The sequence below is a fragment of the Paramisgurnus dabryanus genome, chromosome 9 (genome assembly GCF_030506205.2).
Source record: "Paramisgurnus dabryanus chromosome 9, PD_genome_1.1, whole genome shotgun sequence".
NCBI classification, from domain to species: Eukaryota; Metazoa; Chordata; class Actinopteri; order Cypriniformes; family Cobitidae; genus Paramisgurnus; species Paramisgurnus dabryanus.
Window position 1 is genome coordinate 28,963,187 of NC_133345.1, and position 20,160 is coordinate 28,983,346.

At 38.8% G+C, this 20,160-nt stretch overlaps 1 protein-coding gene across 2 annotated transcripts in view; it reads left to right on the plus strand.

Moving 5' to 3' along the window:
• The window catches only part of hipk2 (homeodomain interacting protein kinase 2), a 120,069-nt gene that overhangs the window by 21,766 nt on the left and 78,143 nt on the right, over nucleotides 1-20,160 (plus strand). For both annotated transcript variants that reach the window (XM_065283494.2, XM_065283493.2), the window contains exon 2: nucleotides 11,907-13,053. In XM_065283494.2, the coding sequence (XP_065139566.1) occupies nucleotides 11,907-13,053 (1,147 nt within the window). The remainder of the gene's footprint in view (nucleotides 1-11,906; nucleotides 13,054-20,160) is intronic.

The window sequence follows — 20,160 nt, forward strand, 5'->3', positions numbered from 1 at the left end:
TAATTCAACACTTAACAGTTTTTTTCAATGGAGTTTCAAAGGACTATAAACGATCCCAAACGAGGCATAAGGGTCTTATCTAGCAAAACGATTGTCATTTTTGACAAGAAAAATAACAAATATACACTTTTAAAGCACAACTTTTCGTTTAGGTCCGGTCCAGCGCGACCTAACGTAAATGCGTAGTGACGTAGAAAGGTCACGTGTTACATATATAAAACGCACATTTGCGGACCATTCTAAACAATAAACTGACACAAAGACATTAATTAGTATCATTCGACATACAACAACGTAGGAACGGTCCTCTTTCACCACATTTGTAAACACTGGGGCGTAGTTTCGCGTTCGTCCTCTGTGACTCTTGACGTGATGACGTATTGCGTCGGGTCACGCTAGAGCATGACGACCGGATCTAAACGAGAAGTTGTGCTTTAAAAGTGGATATTTGTTATTGTTATTGTCAAAAATGACAATCGTTTTGCTAGATAAGACTCTTATGCCTCGTTTGGGATCGTTTAGAGTCCTTTGAAACTCCGTTGAAAAAAACTGTTAAGTGTTGAGTTAAGTGTTAAGTGGTGGTGTCCATTAAAATGAGAAAAATCCTGCAATGTTTTCCTCAAAAAACATAATTTCTTCTCGACTGAACAAAGAAAGACATCAACATTTTGGATGACATTGTGGTGATTAAATTATCTGGATTTTTCTTTTAAGAAAATGGAATATTCCTTTAACTTATTAAGGCTGTGTCAAAGAGGGAAACCAATGAGTAAAATGCATTTAACTGTATTTATTCCAGTAAATTATGAGACTTTAGCATGGATTTTACAGACAAGGTCACAATTGTTTGACATGAGCCAGTAGCGCCCTAATAATGTCCTAGCACTTCCATGTCACTTCCTGAGAAAGGAACGAGACACTGCGTCTCCCTTGCCATACTTCCTGCGTCTCTGTAACTCCGTCTTTGGCAATATTTCAGATAGCGATATAATTCCTGGATCCCGCGTCACCATGTCTTTGTCGTTAAGCCTCACCATTGGTTGAATATACACATTCAAATGCACATACCCCTGGAGGCTTCCCCAAAGTGTCACCGCAATGACGCAACGTGAGTTCCGTCGAAAGGGAACTGTAACAATGTATCTTAAAAGGTAACACGATGTAACCTTGCTCTCAGCAGTTCTTGAATTTGAGGGTATTGGACCTGGAAAGTCCTTAAAGGTCCTTATTTGAAGTTTACTAAGGTGTGTGAACCCTGTTGTTTTATATTTAAAGGTCAAGTATAGAGAGAGAGAGCAGGGACAGATTAAAAAAATGCTATTTTTCAGTGTTCTGTATAGTTTTTATTAATTTTTTTAATTTTTTTTGTTTAAATTTGGTGTTAGATTAACATGCATGACACTTTGCTTACTAATAGAATGTATTTTAGAGTGTTCTTGCATTTTTATACATATAATGACCTGGGGACAGAAATGGCACCGATTCGGTGGAATGACCCAAATACTTTTTCCAAAGCGACTTACAGTGCATTCGATCTATAAATGTCTTTTATCTGTATGTGGGTTGATCCCTGTGATCAAACCCATGGCTTTCAGACTTCTAATCCAGTATTGAGGTACAGGAACATCTTTTGTGCCATGATGCAAACCATTCAGGAATTTTCTGGAATTCCTACAAAACTCTTATTTGTCTTGTTTTGCACTATTTGGTAATAAACTCTTTTATAGTCAAACTATTAATTTTGTTTTGCTAGTAACAATATAAGTTTTGACAATTATTTGTCATGCCAGTGCAGCACATCTAAAACAAAACCAAAACTGTTTGAAGACGGGAGAGAAGTGGACATGAAAGCAAAGGTCAGCAGAGCGATTGTTTGATTGCAAGAGTCTCGAGAGATGGCAGAAGGAATTGAGTGCCACAATAAATAGAGAATGGGTGAGCTGGAAAGATCGGTCCATAGCAGAAGAAACCCAAGACCAGAAGAACAAGACTTGGAGAGATCATAAATCACTACATCTTATAGCAAGGCAGGTAATTGGGGATGGTAAAGGAAATAAACAACAAAAACAATGTATTTTTTTAGAGCAGAAAGAAGAAAACATTACGTCCGTCTCTGCTTCTATCCCCCCTGATGGTGTGCTACAGTGGGCATTGCTTTGAGCCACAGGGGATAATGCTTTGTCTAGACAAGCGGAGGTCAATTCATTAACCACTGAATACTTTTTTGGACGATTCTTCCCAAATGCCTTTGTCCTGGATCAAATGCAGGGGACAAAGCAAACCTCTCCAGGACGTTAGTCTTTGGTTTTGGTTTTACCCTCGAGCCAGTAGTCTCACAATTAGATTTTTATACAAAATGAGATTCATAAATAAGGCTGAATAAAAATAAAGCGTTACATTCGGTGATAATTTGTCATTGCTGTTTTATATATATATAATATACGGCTCACTTTGTGAGGTATGCAAAAATCCGTCTGGTGCCATCGAAAGAATTCCAGCATTGTAAATATGAAACAATGAAGCAGCCTGACTTTCTTCTCACAGCAGAGTTCAAAAATTCAAGCAAACATCAACTATTGAAATTTTATATGGTTTAAATTTGATAAAAATGCATAAACATCATTCCTACAACAACAGAGAAATGCTGGTAGTCATCTAGACCATACACACTTTTTGTGACCGCTCTCATTAAACAACCTGCATGCAGTTTGGAGATAACATGTGGACCATTTGAACTCCCAATATTTGCTATTTCTTAACTGAATTTGTTTGGGTATCTATTAAAAAAATAAGGTTAGGATGTTGTTGTTGACGTCTGGTTTGGATCTTGTTACGAAAGCGGTTCTCAATGAGACGTGGAATTAGAGGTACTTGTTTGGAGCGGATTAGATTCATCCAACAAAACAACCATGATGCAGCCATGATGACTTGGGTAGCGGTTTTGTGGCATGGTGGTAATCTAAACATGTCAGCCATCCCTGAAACCAGATTACCAGTCACGTCCAATGCGAAGAATGTCAGGGATGTTTCATCTGATCAGCCGATGGGGATTTATTACTTTTTAGGATCAGTCCTCACTTCTGACGAACATGCACGTACACATACGCAGAGCTGTATGAGTTATTTTTAGCGTAAAGACCTGGCAAAGAAAAGCGTAATCCAAGGAGTGACATCTGGCCTGGTAGTTTATGGGATTAGCATAGGGCCCTTGCTCCTAATAACACTGACGGATGTTCTTTATTATTATCAACATATTGCAATTGAGAGCTTGTGACTTTCGGACACTTGTAGGATATAAAAGTATAAAGTTTGTAGGTGTATATTTTGATTTTATGGTATATTATATAGATTAGATTATATATTTAGTGTAGTTTGTGGTATTGTTTAAGATTATGTAAAAGTTTAAAATTTAAGCTATAGACTATGGGGTGGTTTCCTGGACAGGGATTAGTTAGGCCTTAGTTTAATTAGGAAATAGTTTGAACAAACATGCCTTACTAAAAACATTACTTGTGTGCATTTTGAGGCAAAACAAAGGGCACTGATGTATTTTAAGAATATTATGTCAGTACAAGTTGTTTTCAGTTTGGACAGCTCTTAAACTTATTTTAGTCTAGGACTAGTCTAATCCCTGTCTGGGAAAACTCCCGTAAGTATGTTGAATATATACGCTTATACGCTTATAGTTATAAATGGTGCATGCACTGTACTGTAGATTAAGATCAGCGTTTCTAATAAAGGATCATGGAAAATTAAAGCTAAAGGCAGATGACCACATGATAAACTTTGTCAAATATAAGAGGACATGGGATGGAGAGGAATTTTCTATATTTGAAACTGTTAAGACTCATAATAATGATAAAGTGTGCATACAAAGTTTCCTTCCTCTGTTTCCTGTCTTGAGAAAATTGTTGCTTCAAGCATTCATCAAACCAAGTGAGATTCATTATCATCTTGAAAAAGAAGACCGCAAAGGAAATTGTATTTATTATGGTTGTTCATTTTGTATGGAAAACATCACAGTTGATCCATTGTATATTTAATGTCTTCTGTGGAGGAACAGAAATGTTCAAGATGGCTCTGGTCATGTTAGATAAAAGTAATAATAACTAACCTGAAACCTAACAGTTTTTTTCTGACCCTCATGTCTTTGTAAATGCTGTTATTTTTCCATGGAATACAAAAGCAGAATTCTTAGGCCCTGTGTCCACCAAAGCAATAAACACGGCTGAAATGGCAGGCGTATGCCGGGCGCTTGTCAGCGTTTCTTCAGCTGAGCACTTTAGTTGCTTTGATACTTTATAGGATGTGCCACTTGGTTGATGTGGCATTTGTCCCGCCCCTCCTCCACCGTGATTGGACAATAGAGAGAAAAGTGACATTAGCCCTATTTACACAGGATTAGTATGGTGACCTAGTGATTTTGTAATAATTGTGGATGTTGTCCGTGATCTTAACTCTTTCACCGCCAGTGTTTTTTTAAAAAGTTGCCAGCCAGCGCCAGCGTTTTTTCATGATTTTCACCAAAGTTTAATGCCTTCCAGAAAATGTTCTTCTTTAAATATATAAACATACAATATACCAAATGAAAGAACAGACCCTCTGCTTTCAAACAAAAAAAAACGTGGTTCTTTTGTAATCAGCTTTTGAATATGGGTAGGTTTCTGCAAAAACACCAAATTTTGAGCAAAAAGCAGAGATAATTCCATTTTTGTGACGGACTTTTCATAGAGTTCCCATTCAGAGCGATCTTTAAAACACACACGGACATGCAGCCACTTGCCATAGGGCAATACTTCTGGGTTTAAAAAGTTGCGGATAATAGCGGTATTGCGGAAAGACGGAAAATCTCGTCATTGGCGGGGAAGCATTTTCTCTTAATTGACGAGATATCTCGTCAATTGCGGTGAAAGAGTTAATCCCGTGCGAATCGGCCATGTCTGTAGTTTGTAAAAATGAAGTAAAAATTCCCCCACAAATGAAATGACCTATCATATTTAACCATTAAAGGTACACAATACACTCTCAGAAATAAAGGTACAAAAGCTGTCACTGGGACTGTACCCTTTCAAAAACTACAACTTTGTTCCTTAAAAAACCTATATTAGTACCTCAAAGATACATATTCATCTCAAATGTAAACATATCTGTACCTAAATAGTCCTTTTCAAAGGGTACCGTGCAAATGACAGCTTTTATACCTTTATTTCTGAGGGTGTATTGTGTACCTTTAAAGGTACAGTTAACTGTTTTGTACCCCTAAAATTTAACTGTACAATATTTTTTGTTAAATATTTTTCCATTAATATTTTTGTATATTTAAATGAACCTATATGGGTACAGTTTTGTACCTTTTTTTCTAACAATGTTTTGTATTTGTGTATTTATATATACATAATTATTATACACAATCATATATGATGTAAACAAGAACGTTTATTCTGCAAACGATTAGTTTTTATGCAGCCCTAAAAACCACCTCTTATTGCAACATTGAATCTGTGAATCATCTATTCAGTCTCAGAGTGAATCTGATGGGGTTTAAGGCACTGCCTGTGTATTTGTGTCCCAAAGATCATTCAAATCTTTTTTCATGCTGACAGCAGATTATCATAATTGTGACATGCTGGCGCAGGAACTCAATAAAAGAATTGCACATTACAATGGCTTGGTGATGTGAACCGATGGCAAGAAACGCACGCTGGATGAGCCTTTTATTTCCTAACGCTCTAATTCATTCAACTTTAGAAATTCTGTAAATAGTGTATTACAACATCCACCGCGTGTAATCCTCTCTGTACTGTAATCATTATTTTAACACTACAAATAGCGCTGCTTGCGAGGGCTTTTTCTGTTGTTTGCTTGGAGAAGCATTGCCGGTTCTGAGGCAGAGGGTTCCCAGAAGCCTAAGTCATCTCTGCTTATGTTGTTTTGAGGATCTGAAGTTAAGATGTTGTTTAAATGTTTCAGGTTCAAACACTTGATTTGTTTTTGAATGCTTCTGGAACAGAGATGTGCATTTATTTGAGTTAAATGGTGCGATGTGATGCATGCTAGGGCTGTGATCTTTTGTTTTTAGGAAATTGCAGTCATTCCTTTAGACTCACGCAATTTTCTATGTGCTCGGTTTGACGTGTACTCTCAGTGTCTATTTGGTGGACCTCACGTAGGACACAGTGGTAGTTGTTTTTACAGAAATCCTAGGGGAACAGTAAAGGAGTGTTTTCATACATTATACATTAATGTAACATACTGAGCACTACTACTTCAGGTTTTGCACTGTGTAAATGGTGGATATTATGGAAAAGTTTTAAGAAGTTGGCAAATTACTGTTTGCCTGTGTACACACACACACACGCGCACACATAAAATAGCTTTTAATAGTCTTACAGTTTTTCTCCATTGGTTTGGCTCATTTCTTGAAACAGAAATTACATTCTCAAAACAACATGGACAAACCTCCAAACCACTTGGCAAGTGTTCACAACAGAATTGAATTTCTCATTCATCTCATCAAATTGCAAATATCTAAGTACATGTCTCAATAGCTCAGTACATCTTTGCAACTGATTAAGTACAGGTAGCCTACATTTAGCACAATTTCCAAGTGAATAGTTCTTTTTGATCTAAACTGATTGGTTGATTCTCAGTCTAATGGTTGTTCACTCCAAAATGTGTCAGCGTCATTTCATTGTATAAGTCATCACATGCACAATAGTCTGTTCAACTGGCAAAATTAGTCAAGAACATAAAACCATGAATAACATATATGAATGCTTTGAACATTTGATAAATTTATTACAGCAATTGACAGTCAGGTAAAACTAAAACTTGACTAACAAAGTAGGAGTTTACGCTTTTGTAGAGAATAATGGCATTTGAAGGAAACAAGGCCCCTCACATCCTCGTGTTTGTGGATGAAGCTGGCTTCAACCTGGCCAAGGGCCGAAGACGTGGCCATAAAATTATTGCCCACCGGGCCACGGTGGATGTCCGAGGCCAGTGAGGGGGCAATATTACTATGTTTGATGCAATATCTGAGAATGGTGTGGCCACTCACATCCCCAGTCTTGGCCCATACTATACACAAAAGCTCCTCATCTTCTTGGACCGCCTTCATTTTGATTTGATCCCTCAAAATGAGAAAGGTCTCGTCGGGCCTCACCTACCACAATATGTAATTGTATGGGACAATGTGAATTTCTACAGTGGCCTGCTAATCAGGGACTGGTTCACTACTCACCCAAGGATGGTCATGGTGTTCCTACCACCTTACTCTCCTTTCCTCAATCCTATTGAGTTTTTCTCCTCTAGGAGGTGGAGATATATGAGCATAGTGCTCAAAATCAAAGGTCCCTGCTCCATGATGAACGCTGCGTGTTAGGATATTACAGGAGATCAGTGTAGGGGATGGTTGCGACAGGCACGCCGTTTTGTTCCCTCGTTGCATCGCAAGGGAGAATAATACACTGTGATGTGGATGAGAATCTGTGGCCAGACAGACAGCAGCGTGTGGATGGTCAGGAGGGTGAGGATGGTGGCCAGGATAGGGAAGGTGAGGACAGCGACCAGTTACAGTTTTTCTCCATTGGTTTGGCTCATTTCTTGAAACAGAAATTACATTCTCAAAACAACATGGACAAACCTCCAAACCACTTGGCAAGTGTTCACAACAGAATTGAATTTCTCATTAATTTCATCAAATTGCAAATATCTAAGTACATGTCTCAATAGCTCAGTACATCTTTGCAACTGATTAAGTACAGGTAGCCTACATTTAGCACAATTTCCAAGTGAATAGATCTTGTTGATCTAAACTGATTGGTTGATTCTCAGTCTAATGGTTGTTCACTTCAAAATGTGTCAGCGTCATTTCATTGTATAAGTCATCACATGCACAATAGTCTGTTCAATTGGCAATATTTGTCAAGAACATAATACCATGAATAACATATATGAATGCTTTGAACATTTGATAAATTTATTACAGCAATTGACAGTCAGGTAAAACTAAAACTTGACTAACAAAGTAGGAGTTTACGCTTTTGTATAGAATAATGGCATTGGAAGGAAACGAGGCCCCTCACTTCCTCGTGTTTGTGGATGAAGCTGGCCTCAACCTGGCCAAGGGCCGAAGACGTGGCCATAAAATTATTGCCCACCGGGCCACGGTGGATGTCCGAGGCCAGTGAGGGGGCAATATTACTATGTTTGATGCCATATCTGAGAATGGTGTGGCCACTCACATCCCCAGTCTTGGCCCATACTATACACAGATGCTCCTCATCTTCTTGGACCACCTTCATTTTGATTTGATCCCTCAAAATGAGAAAGGTCTCGTCAGGCCTCACCTACCACAATATGTCTTTGTATTGGACAATGTGAATTTCTACCGTGGCCTGCTAATCAGGGACTGGTTCACTACTCATCCAAGGATGGTCATGGTGTTCCTACCACCTTACTCTCCTTTCCTCAATCCCATTGAGTTTTTCTCCTCTAGGAGGTGGAGATATATGAGCATAGGGCTCAAAATCAAAGGTCCCTCCTTCATGATGAACGCTGCGTGTTAGGATATTACAGGAGATCAGTGTAGGGGATGGTTGCAACAGGCACGCCGTTTTGTTCCCTCGTTGCATCGCAAGGGAGAATAATACACTGTGATGTGGATGAGAATCTGTGGCCAGACCGACAGCAGCGTGTGGATGGTCAGGAGGGTGAGGATGGTGGCCAGGAGAGGAAGGGTGAGGACAGCGACCAGTGAAGAAATGTTAGTTCTGAAACTCCCGCATTATTTACAGCAGGCTGCATATAATTTTCATTGTTTTTTGTGTTTATATTAGAGTATATTATGCTTTATATATTTTATTTTGGTCTGGTGTATGGAAGTTACTTTGTGTGTGAATAAAAGTCGTTACAATTTCCTTGGCAGTGTGAGTGCAATGTGTGGTGTCAAACCTTGGAGGCTACCCTTCCCTAAAATCATATTTTTTTCAGTTTTATACACAATTGTATTCTGTTAGCTAGACAAAAAACAGTACAGTAACCATTGTCAATAAAGGGCTAAGACTGAAAGGTGGACATAAGAGATATTTCATAAAACATCTAAACATTTCGACTTGCAGTGCTTACACAATGCCAAAGGGACGATGCATTTTGGGGGCACTGACTGTTAAAATGAGAAGGATATTTAGTTTTGACACATGAGTGAACTGTTTTGTGAGAGGTATGAGCTTTTGCAGGTGAACCATGTTGTTGTGCCGAACTATCCACTTTATTTTGACAAAAGCACCAAGAGTGTTGAGAACGTCCGTCTGTTTCAAGAAATGAGCCAAAGCAGTTGAGAAGGATATTTGCAATTTTTGTGGCACTGACGCTTTATATGGGAAAGGAATTTAGTTTTGAAGCATGAGTGAACACTTTTGGGAAATATATGAGCTTTTGCAAGTAAGCTATAGTGTTGAGCTGAACTGTAAGACTGTTTTGCCAAATTGTCTTAGAGTTTTGAGAATGTAATTTCTGTTTCAAGAAATGAGCCAAAACAATGGAGAAAAACTGTAATACATTTTTTTTGTCATGTTTTGTTTCTTTAGGATGTGGAAACATTATTTAGAACATTTCTCTATATTTGAAAAGTACACGACAGACGGACGGTGGATAGATAGATAGATAGACAGACAGACAGACAGACAGACAGACAGATAAATGGATGGACACGGATGGACCTGGATGAATGGATGGATGGATGATAGATAGATAGAGAAACAGACAGATAGATCGAGAAACAGACGGATAGGTGGAGAAACAGATGGATAGATCGAGATACAGATGGATAGATAAACAGATGGATAGATAGAGTTACACACGAATAGATAGAGATACACGCGGATAGATAGAGATACAGACGGATAGATAGAGATACAGACGGATAGATAGAGATACAGACGGATAGATAGAGATACAGACGGATAGATGGATACAGACAAACAGATGGTGGATAGATGGATGGATATGTAGATGGATAGATGGGGGACACAGATGGATAGATATAGACACAGAAAGATAGACAGACAGATAGACAAAATGATGGATGGACACAGATAGATAGATATAGATAGATAGATATAGACAGAAACAGACAGACAGATAGATGGACACAGATGGATGGACGGACACAGACAGACACAGACAAACAGATGGACAGACAGACGGTGGATAGAAGGATGGTAGATGGATATATAGAGAGACACCGATGGATAGATATAGACAGAGACAGATAGATAGATAGATAGATATAGATAGACAGACACTGATAGATAGTGGATGGATGGGTGGATGGATACAGATGGATAGACGGACACAGATAGATAGATAGACACAGACAGACGATAGATAGATTGAGGGACACATATGGATAGACAGACAGGTAGATAGAATGATGGATGGACACAGATAGATAGATAGATATAGATAGAAAGATAAAGACAGAAATAGACAGACAGATAGACGGACACAGATAGATAGATGGACATAGACAGATACAGACAAACAGATGGATAGACAGACGGTGGATAGATGGATAGATATGTAGATGGATAGATATAGACACAGATATATAGACAGACAGATGGACAAAATGATGGATGACACAGATAGATAAATAGAGGTAGATGGATATAGACAGAAAAAGACAGACAGATAGATGGACACAGATGGATGGACGGACACAGACAGACACAGACAAACAGATGGATAGACAGATGGTGGATAGATGGATAGATATGTAGATGGATAGATATAGACACAGATAGATAGACAGACAGATGGACAAAATGATGGATGGACACAGATTGATAGATAGAGATATATAGATATAGACAGAAACAGTCAGACAGATGGACGGACACAGACAGACACAGACAAACAGATGGACAGACCGATGGTGGATAGATGGATAGATAGAGAGACACCGATGGATAGATATAGACAGAGACAGATACAGATAGACAGACAGACAGACAGACGGATGGACACAGTTAGATAGATATAGATAGACAGACACCGATAGATAGTGGATGGATGGGTGGATGGATAAAGACAGATGGAAAGATGGACACAGATAGATAGATAGACACAGACAAACAGATTGACAGACAGACAATGGATAGATGGATGGATAGATTGAGGCACACATATAGATAGACAGACAGATAGATAGAATGATGGATGGACAGAGATAGATAGATAGATAAAGACAGAAATAGACAGACAGACAGACACAGATAGATAGATGGACACTGACAAACATATGGATAGACAGACACTGGATAGATGGATAGATATGTAGATGGAAAGATATAGACACAGATAGATAGACAGACAGATGGACAAAATGATGGATGGACACAGATAGATAGATATAGATAGATAGATATAGACAGAAACAGACAGACAGATAGATGGACACAGACAGACAGATACAGAAAGGCAGATACAGACAGACAGATACAGAAAGGCAGATACAGACAGACAGTTAGAGAAAGGCAGATACAGACAGACAGACCGATAGAAATAGATGCCTAGATAGATATAGATAGCTATAATCCACATGGATTCAGTTTGTGTTAAAATATTCATGAATATATATATATGGGAAAATCAGTCCAGGTGCTCCCCTGAAGCAGACTGTCAACATTAGTTTCAAGTCTGAACACTGCTGAGCAATCAGAGAGTGAAAGCATGCAATGTATTTGTTCACTGGCTATTTTATAAGTTAGCATCTGGACTCTGACTCCATTAAACTGGCCTGCTGTGACCTGTAGGATTTTATTTAAAGCGTATACTCGAGTTTCAGTCCAATTCTCACATTTCCTCCTGACGCTTTCTCTCCCCTCCCTCTGTTTCTTCAGGTATGGCCTCGCAAGTGCAAGTCTTCTCCCCTCACACTCTTCAGACAAGTGCTTTCTTTAGCGTGAAGAAACTAAAGGTGGAGCAGAGTTGTAACTGGGATATGACGGGGTACGGCACGCATAGCAAGGTCTACAGTCAAAACAGCAAGCAGAGTGTCTCAGTCGCACCAGTGGGCATTAACGGCGCCAGTCTCCAGGTCTCCAACTCTTCCCTGTCCTACGAACAGGCCCTCCTCTTCCCTGCCGGCTCGGGTCACATTGTGGTGGCCTCGGCCAGCAGCACCTCTGGGGCGCCGGGTCAACTATTGGGCAGCACAGGAAGTAGCGGGAGCGGCAGCGGAGGGCACAACCTGACGCGCCGCAGCACAGTCAGTCTGCTGGACACGTACCAGCGATGCGGGCTTAAGCGGAAAAGCGAGGAGCTTGACAACAACAACGGCAGTGGAAGCGGAAGCAGCGTGCACGTAGTCGAGGAGCAGCAGCCACCAGTACCGATGATCCAGAACAACGCACAGAGTGGGGCCACCGTCGCCACGGCGACTGCATCCACGACCGCGACGTCCAAGAACAGCGGCGCCAACAGCGAGGGCGACTACCAGCTCTTGCAGCACGAGGTACTTTGCTCAATGACCAACACCTACGAGGTACTGGAGTTCCTGGGTCGAGGTACATTCGGGCAGGTGGTGAAGTGCTGGAAACGTGGCACCAGCGAGATCGTGGCCATCAAGATCCTGAAGAACCACCCATCTTACGCACGGCAAGGACAGATCGAAGTGAGCATCCTGGCACGGCTGAGCACGGAGAGCGCGGACGACTACAACTTTGTCAGGGCGTACGAGTGCTTCCAGCATAAGAACCACACGTGCCTGGTCTTCGAGATGTTGGAGCAGAACCTGTACGACTTCCTCAAGCAGAACAAGTTCAGCCCGTTGCCGCTCAAGTACATCCGACCAATCCTGCAGCAGGTGGCCACCGCACTTATGAAACTAAAGAGCCTTGGACTGATCCATGCCGACCTGAAGCCAGAGAACATCATGCTGGTTGACCCAGCTCGCCAACCCTACAGGGTCAAGGTCATTGACTTTGGCTCTGCTAGTCATGTCTCTAAAGCTGTGTGCTCTACCTACCTGCAGTCAAGATATTACAGGTAACCTGCTTGCTTTCTTTCTTTTAAGAATTGCTTTTCTGGTTATGTTCTTATATAGTTGTTCCAGGCCATGTTTTAAAAACATGTAGATATACAAACCCTTTAAGTTCCTTAAGATGTGTTGTTGAAAGTTTTCTTTGAAGAATAAACTTGCCTGTGTGTGTTTTACGGCATTTTACAACTTGATGCTAGTGGCATCTGTGAGATTTGTGTGGAATATCTCTCCCACAATCATACCTCAGGGTTGCTGAAAAAAGCAATGCTTTTGAAAATGCAGCATTTAGGAGTTTACTGTAAACAAGTAACCAGTTGCCCCCCATCAATCCTACATACTCATCACTATTTACCATCTCTCTGGGGATGAAGATACGGGGTCAGTGTAAGTTTCCCAGCAATACTTCCCTGTAATCCACACCAGCGTGCCAACATTAGAAACAGATGCCTTAGTTGAAGCTGCTCCAGTCAACTTTTTCATTTACCTGTGTAACCACATTTTGGTTTCGCATGCTTGCTTGATCCGTTTGTGTAGACGTAGGCCCGGTTCACACAGAAGCTCGCTCTGTAAGGTTGTCATGTCGTAAGCTCAGAGTGGGTTAGGTTAAGTTTATGACCACACAGCAACCCTGAAGGAAATCAAACCCAGAGGAATGATTCAGTTCAAGTGCTGCCAGATGTTCTCTACACACACGTTACTTTTGGGTGCCACCGGCGTCGTTGCTGAACGAGGGCTGAAATCTTTCAGGCTCTGCGAAAGCTTTTAAGATTTCATTCGGCCGTTTGGTCTCATTGGGAAAATTGCTGTAGTGAGTGGAAACTGTCAACAAGTGTGTTAACTGCTTGTACTGGGTTATCGGTTTAAATGTAGGGAAAGATCTGTGATCAAACAGGCTTAATGTACTCGAAATGTGTAAGGCTCAAGGTTGCTGTATTTTAGTATTTATATAATGCTCTGGTTTTATCTACCGCAATATAGAAAAGTAACCTTACAATCATCTAGACGAATGCTCAAGAAAGTCGAGCATTTGCTTATAAAATATATTACTGTATATTTTCCCAAGCCTCAGATTGAGCATGTCAGTGTTTTTCTTCTTTTATTTACATTTATGCATTTGGCAAATTCATCGGTACAATCCTTTTATCTGTATGTGTGTTGTGTTCCCTGGTATGAAATCATGACCTTTGCGTTGCTAACGCAATGCTCTACCAACCAAGCTGTATTAACCAATGATATGTCCAAACATCATGTCCGCTGATGTTGGTAGGTTTACTAATATAACATCCACCACACTAGGCATTATTTTTAACCAAAAGAGATGTAAGAGTATTATCCAAACATTAATGCCAAGGAAAGCCCCTTATAGGAGCACAACGTATAGGTGTTTCATGGAGGTTATAGTACATTTTTGAAATCAAAGGAGAGGGGTAATCCACACATTTTCAAGGAAAGCCTCTTATACTTGGGAGCAGACACATATTGAGGTGTTTCTTCGAGGTTTTAGTACATACAGCATCATCTTCAAATAATAATTATGTGACTTACTTGCATCAGGTAACCTGAAAATGCAGAAAAACATCACATGTGAACGTAAAAACTTTTTGGCGATATATGGGTGTTTTTGCGAAAATTGACTTGTTCCCATTGATCGTATTTGCAACTTGCAATGTCAGTTTGTGGCGCAATTGACAGTCCCTCCAGAAAAGTGATTATGCGATTGAATGAGTTAACCCATAATCAGCCAAAGTCTGCCTATTTATGCGGGGGATGCATTTGTCCAAATACGCCGCACTTTCACAGCATGAATTGCAGATTTCCGTGCGCAAAATATGCGGGGCTTGCATGATTTCATAATCCCCACATTTTCATAGCAAAAATCACATTTATATTAGCAGCAAGTTGAAAAAAATTGCATTTACCTCACACAAGCACAGCCATGCCTACTGTTGCCATGGGAACATTATGAAGTGACGTGATTATGTGACGTGAACATCATTGAAAAGCTGCAAAAGCTGAAAACAGTTTTGCAAGTTTCACGCATAAATATCCTGCATATTCCATCGCATTTTTTTAAGAAAACGTGCCGCAAGATTAAGGATTTTTGCCGGCAGCAATCACAAAAAAACTCAGTTTTTCTGGAAGGACTGAATTGAAAGGGTAATGGAAACGAGAGGGAGGCGGCAACTGTATGCTGTTTGGTTATACAGTTAACATTAAGGTGTAACTATGTGCATAACATATGTGTTACAGACCTTCAACAAGCCATATTTAGGAATCATAGAGTATAGTAAAGATTTGCGGGGTGAGTAAGTCCTATTATCCCCTTACCATTTACATTTAGTCATTTAGCAGACACTTTTTTTCAAAGCAACTTACAAATGAGGTATCAATAGAAGCAATTAGAGCAACTAGTCTAACACAGTATAGATAGCCAAGGGTTAGTAAATTTGTGTTTTTTTTACCAGCCACGCAGAACATTAAGCATACTTTCATTGTTTTCTGAATTAAGTTCTTGTTAATTTTCAGTGATGTATATAGACATACATCTCCATATAATGTATTTATGTAAGACATGTATATTGACGTCAGTGTAGTGATGTGTACCATTAGTCCACTGTTAGCACATAATTTCCTATTAAGAGGACACACACACACACACACACACACACACACACTAAAATGTTGCATGCAGAGACCCACCTGTACAGTTATATAGCCCTCAGGAGGAGATCTCACTGTTCCTGGAACAGTTTGACTGTTTGATACAGGCTATTACTGAAACATGGGTTTGTTTCAGTCCATCAATAGAAAAACTTAAAATGCAAAAGAGAAAAAATGTGTTTTTCTGGGAGGATAATGAGAAACACTTTATCAACTGCGAGTGAAGAGAATATGATGTTTATTTCTCCTTGAATTCATATAATGTATGTAAATTGTTAAAGATCTGGCTTAGATGTTCTAGGTTTATTGTAAGTTAAGCTCAATCATGAAATTTTTAGTTTTCGTCTCTTAGTTTAAAAGAAAAAAGTCAACAGCATGGTACATTTTCTTAAAATTATATACCTTTATATTTCTATTTTAAAAAGGGTGTGACATCACCTGCACTGTAAAAAAATACTTGCTGCCTTAAATTTTTTTGTTGAATCAACTCGGATTTACAAGTCATTTCAACTTACTATTATTTATCTTGACTTGAGATGAGTTGTTATAACTACAGGTGAGTTGTTATAACTTATAAATTTAAGTTGACTTCTCAACTATATTTTATAAGTTGTGACAACTAATCTATGTTGACATGACTTTTAAATCTGAGTTGATTTAACAAAAAATTTTAAGGCAGGAAAGTTTTTTTTTTACAGTGTGCTATGTAAACATTTAAGGTAGTTTACCAGGCTGTTGTTTTAATCAGTTAATATATTTAACTTGCTTCTTGTTGCAGAGTTGAGTTGTTGTTTTTTCCTTTACCTGGGACCAGGTATGTGACCACATCTTAAAAAGCCAAAACTATGAAAAGATGAAAATAGATTTTTTGTGGCATTCAACATTATGCAACAAATGCTGTCAAACTCTAGTTGAACCGAGAGCATTCCTTTATGTATAACTAATCCTCAAAAAAAAAAAACTCACTAGGAAACATAATCACTTCTACTTTCTCTCAATTTGTCACATCTGGACTGCGGCGGATGAAAATGACAGTAAATCAATGAAGATTTAAACAAGCTTCTTCCCCATTAAAACTTTGGTAACCTTAGTACGTCGGTCAGCCTTAATCCTGTCAAAGACATGAACTTTTAAGAGAGCTGTTATGTAAAGACACCCTCACTTCTGCGTCTTTTCCCTGCAGTTGTTTATTTTGGCAGCGTTTTAAATCGGAGGGACAATTACTCATGACCTTCGATAGGACAGGATGCACCAAATGTTCCTTTTGCATATTTTTAACTAAAGCCCCTCTCAGCCCACCCTTCTGCTAAAAGTGTCCTCTTAAGATTGTCTGTTAAAGTAATTGCAGAAGGCAGGGGAAGTCTCAGCAGTTTGGCGATGGCTTTGGTGTCATTCTTCCACTGCAAACGCCCTGTGAAAGCTTCCACAAACGGATGTCAGCGTTGGCAGCGCAGACCCTATCAGCTGTTCTTTACATCTTTGCTGCCGCTGTTAAACGTTAACGTGCAGATTGTCTGTTCTACTGATATTTGATCTTGTGAACATGAGCGCTCGTAGTGTGTTGGATTTAAGAGCTTATATAGCGTAGGCGTAGCTAGACTTGAGGTGATTTATAGATTTTCTTCAGGGATAAATTGACATGAGCAAACAAAGCGATGTATTTAAAGTAAACATTAGCAAGGCAATTAATTGCATACACACCCGTATGAAAATATAGTATACTATAGTATTTACTACAGTATAGTTAACTGTACTTAAATTGACAATAAAAATATTAACGTATATTACTTTTACATTTTTTACAGTATTCTGTATTATTTTGTAAATTTAGTAATATATCCAGGGTTCTATAATGAGTTCCTAGTTTCCTTGCACAACCCAAAGGCATCCAAGTTAAGTCACAGTCTACCACAGTGTTATTTACTTTTACAGAGAGACAGCATTTCTTTGGTCTGAGGTTGTCAAACTGACATTTTCACCTGTTAATACTGTCTATTCAGGGAACGTCAGTGTAACTCCCTGCGCCCTTGCTGTGGTATGAACCTGTTACTTACTGTAATGATGTAACTGGTAAATCTGGCATGACTAGATAAAGCATTTAATTTAGTTTTTTGCTTTATTATTTCCACACTTGGAGTACTGCTTACTTGAGAAATTTTATCAATATCCAGCTCCGCTAGAGTTAAACATTTGATACTTACCTTTTTGGAATCCAATCAGCTGATCCACTTAGCCTAGTTTAGCATAATCCATTGAATCTGATTTCGAATCCATTGAATCTGAACCGGTTTCACAATTAACCATGATAAAATGTCCTGACAGTTAGTATTACCCTTTAAAATTTAATTGTCATTACAACCGTGTTTGATAACCATGATTTTGAAAACTCGCGGTAAATCCTGTCCAGCCAGAATCAGCTTGACGCAGGCGCGAGCAACATTGTTATACATCTCAGGGTTCCATGTTAATGTTCATTTAATGTTTATGCTAAAAAAAGTGCATATAGCTGCTATTTGTATTTGTTGTTTATACTTTCATTCTGGAGTAATAATCAAGGACTTTGCTGCTGTAACATGGCTGTAGGAAGCGCAATGATATTACGCAGCAGCCGAAAATATTCCCCTTAGTAACTTTCAATGGCAGGCGACTATTTTCGGGCACTGCGTAATATCATTGCGCCCTGCTGCAGCCATGTTACAGCAGCAAAGTCCTTGATTATACGATGTAACTACAGAAGAATAAAGTTTTAAATAGGATCTCTTTGGTTATTTTTAGCGTGATGCTAAAATAGATTTAATGGATTGTGCTAAGCTATGCTAAAAGTGCTAGCGTCAGAGTCGGAGATCGGCTGAAAGGATTTCAAAACGGTAAAATTCAAATGTTTCACTCTAGAGGAGCTGGAAAATTAGTATATTTTCAAAAAAAGTGGAGTGTCCCTTTAATCATTTTGTTGTTATGTATAAGCCTTTGGTTTTGATGAGAAACATGAAGCGAATCTTTTCAAAATTTGCAAAAAGATAAACAAATATGAATTAGATGCATTTCCATCAAGTTGTTTGAGTGAATGATGGTGGTAATGGTAACCTAGTAGCCAACAGTAAATAAAACAAGGCACGCTTAGAAAATAGAGACAGGACTGCGTTTAGTTACAATTTGGCAAGTTTATTTACTAGCAGTGCAGATTGTTATTGACAAACTGAATGCTGTGCACAGAGAAAGAAATGCAGAATTTTTGATGCAGGCACTAGCAGCAAGGGCATTACGACAACTTCGAGCACCATATAATATTGTAAAGATAATGTCAGCGGATACAGCTAGACCAGTGTTTCTCAAACTTTTTCAACCCAAGGACCACTTTATCTTCCAATTTTTTTCTGAGGACCACCTAACAGAATCCCACTCTAACACGCCCCCAAAAAACAACAAAATAGGAAGGATAAGCTAAATTTAAATTTAATATGCAACTGTTTTTATGTCAAAACTAATTTTTTAAATACAAATGTAATGCTATTTTCAGAAATTATTATATACATTTTATTTCATTTGAAAAAGTAAATGTGAAATGAGTTGCAACTTAATATGAAAAACAAACTGCACATGTGAAAAAAACTGCAATTAAACATACTATAACAGCCTAGGTCCCACTTAATGTCATTCCAAAGAGCCATTAGTTTAAAACTGAGGTGGTGGGTATATGAAGTCACAATAAAATGCTGAAAAAAATTTCCCTTAATTTCCAAAATCACTGAAATTACAGGGATTTTACTCATGAAACAAAAACTGGTACATTACAAAACTAATAGATCTGTGGATTTTAGCTGCTTTCAGTTGACGCTTGATCTTTTCTTTTGACTCCTCTTTGGTTTAGCCACCGATCCATTTTTACGCTATTAAAACAAAATGGCAAAACTGATATCACAGTTTCGCAAGTGCATTAAAAATCTACTTGAATAAGTGACTATTTTATATAAACACTTGCCTAGTTTAGGTCATCTTTTGGCGGACCACTGGGGGGGTTTGGCGGACCACTAGTGGTCCGCGGACCACACTTTGAGAATTACTGAGCTAGACGATCAGTCACATGGGTTTAATGTTTGCTATGTCAAAATTTATTCGGCAAATACGTTTCCATCTCTCATTATCTACACTTACTCTTTATTGCATAAGTCAAAAACCACCTCAAGCGAGCATAAAACTTTTTTGCAAATTAAGAAATTTGGCATTTCCCTCACTCGTTTCCTATGTAATACTTTAAAATGTGCATAAAATTAGTGTGATGGAAACCATAGTATTTGCAATAAATTGTTATAGGGTTTATGCCCATATATTTTTTTCACTGATTGGGAATTTTTGGATTCAGCCTGTAGATTATTTGCATATCCCAGACCGTGTGCAACATTTTTTTTAAATTGGTTTATTCAAAATTGAATACGTTTTTTATAGTGTTACGT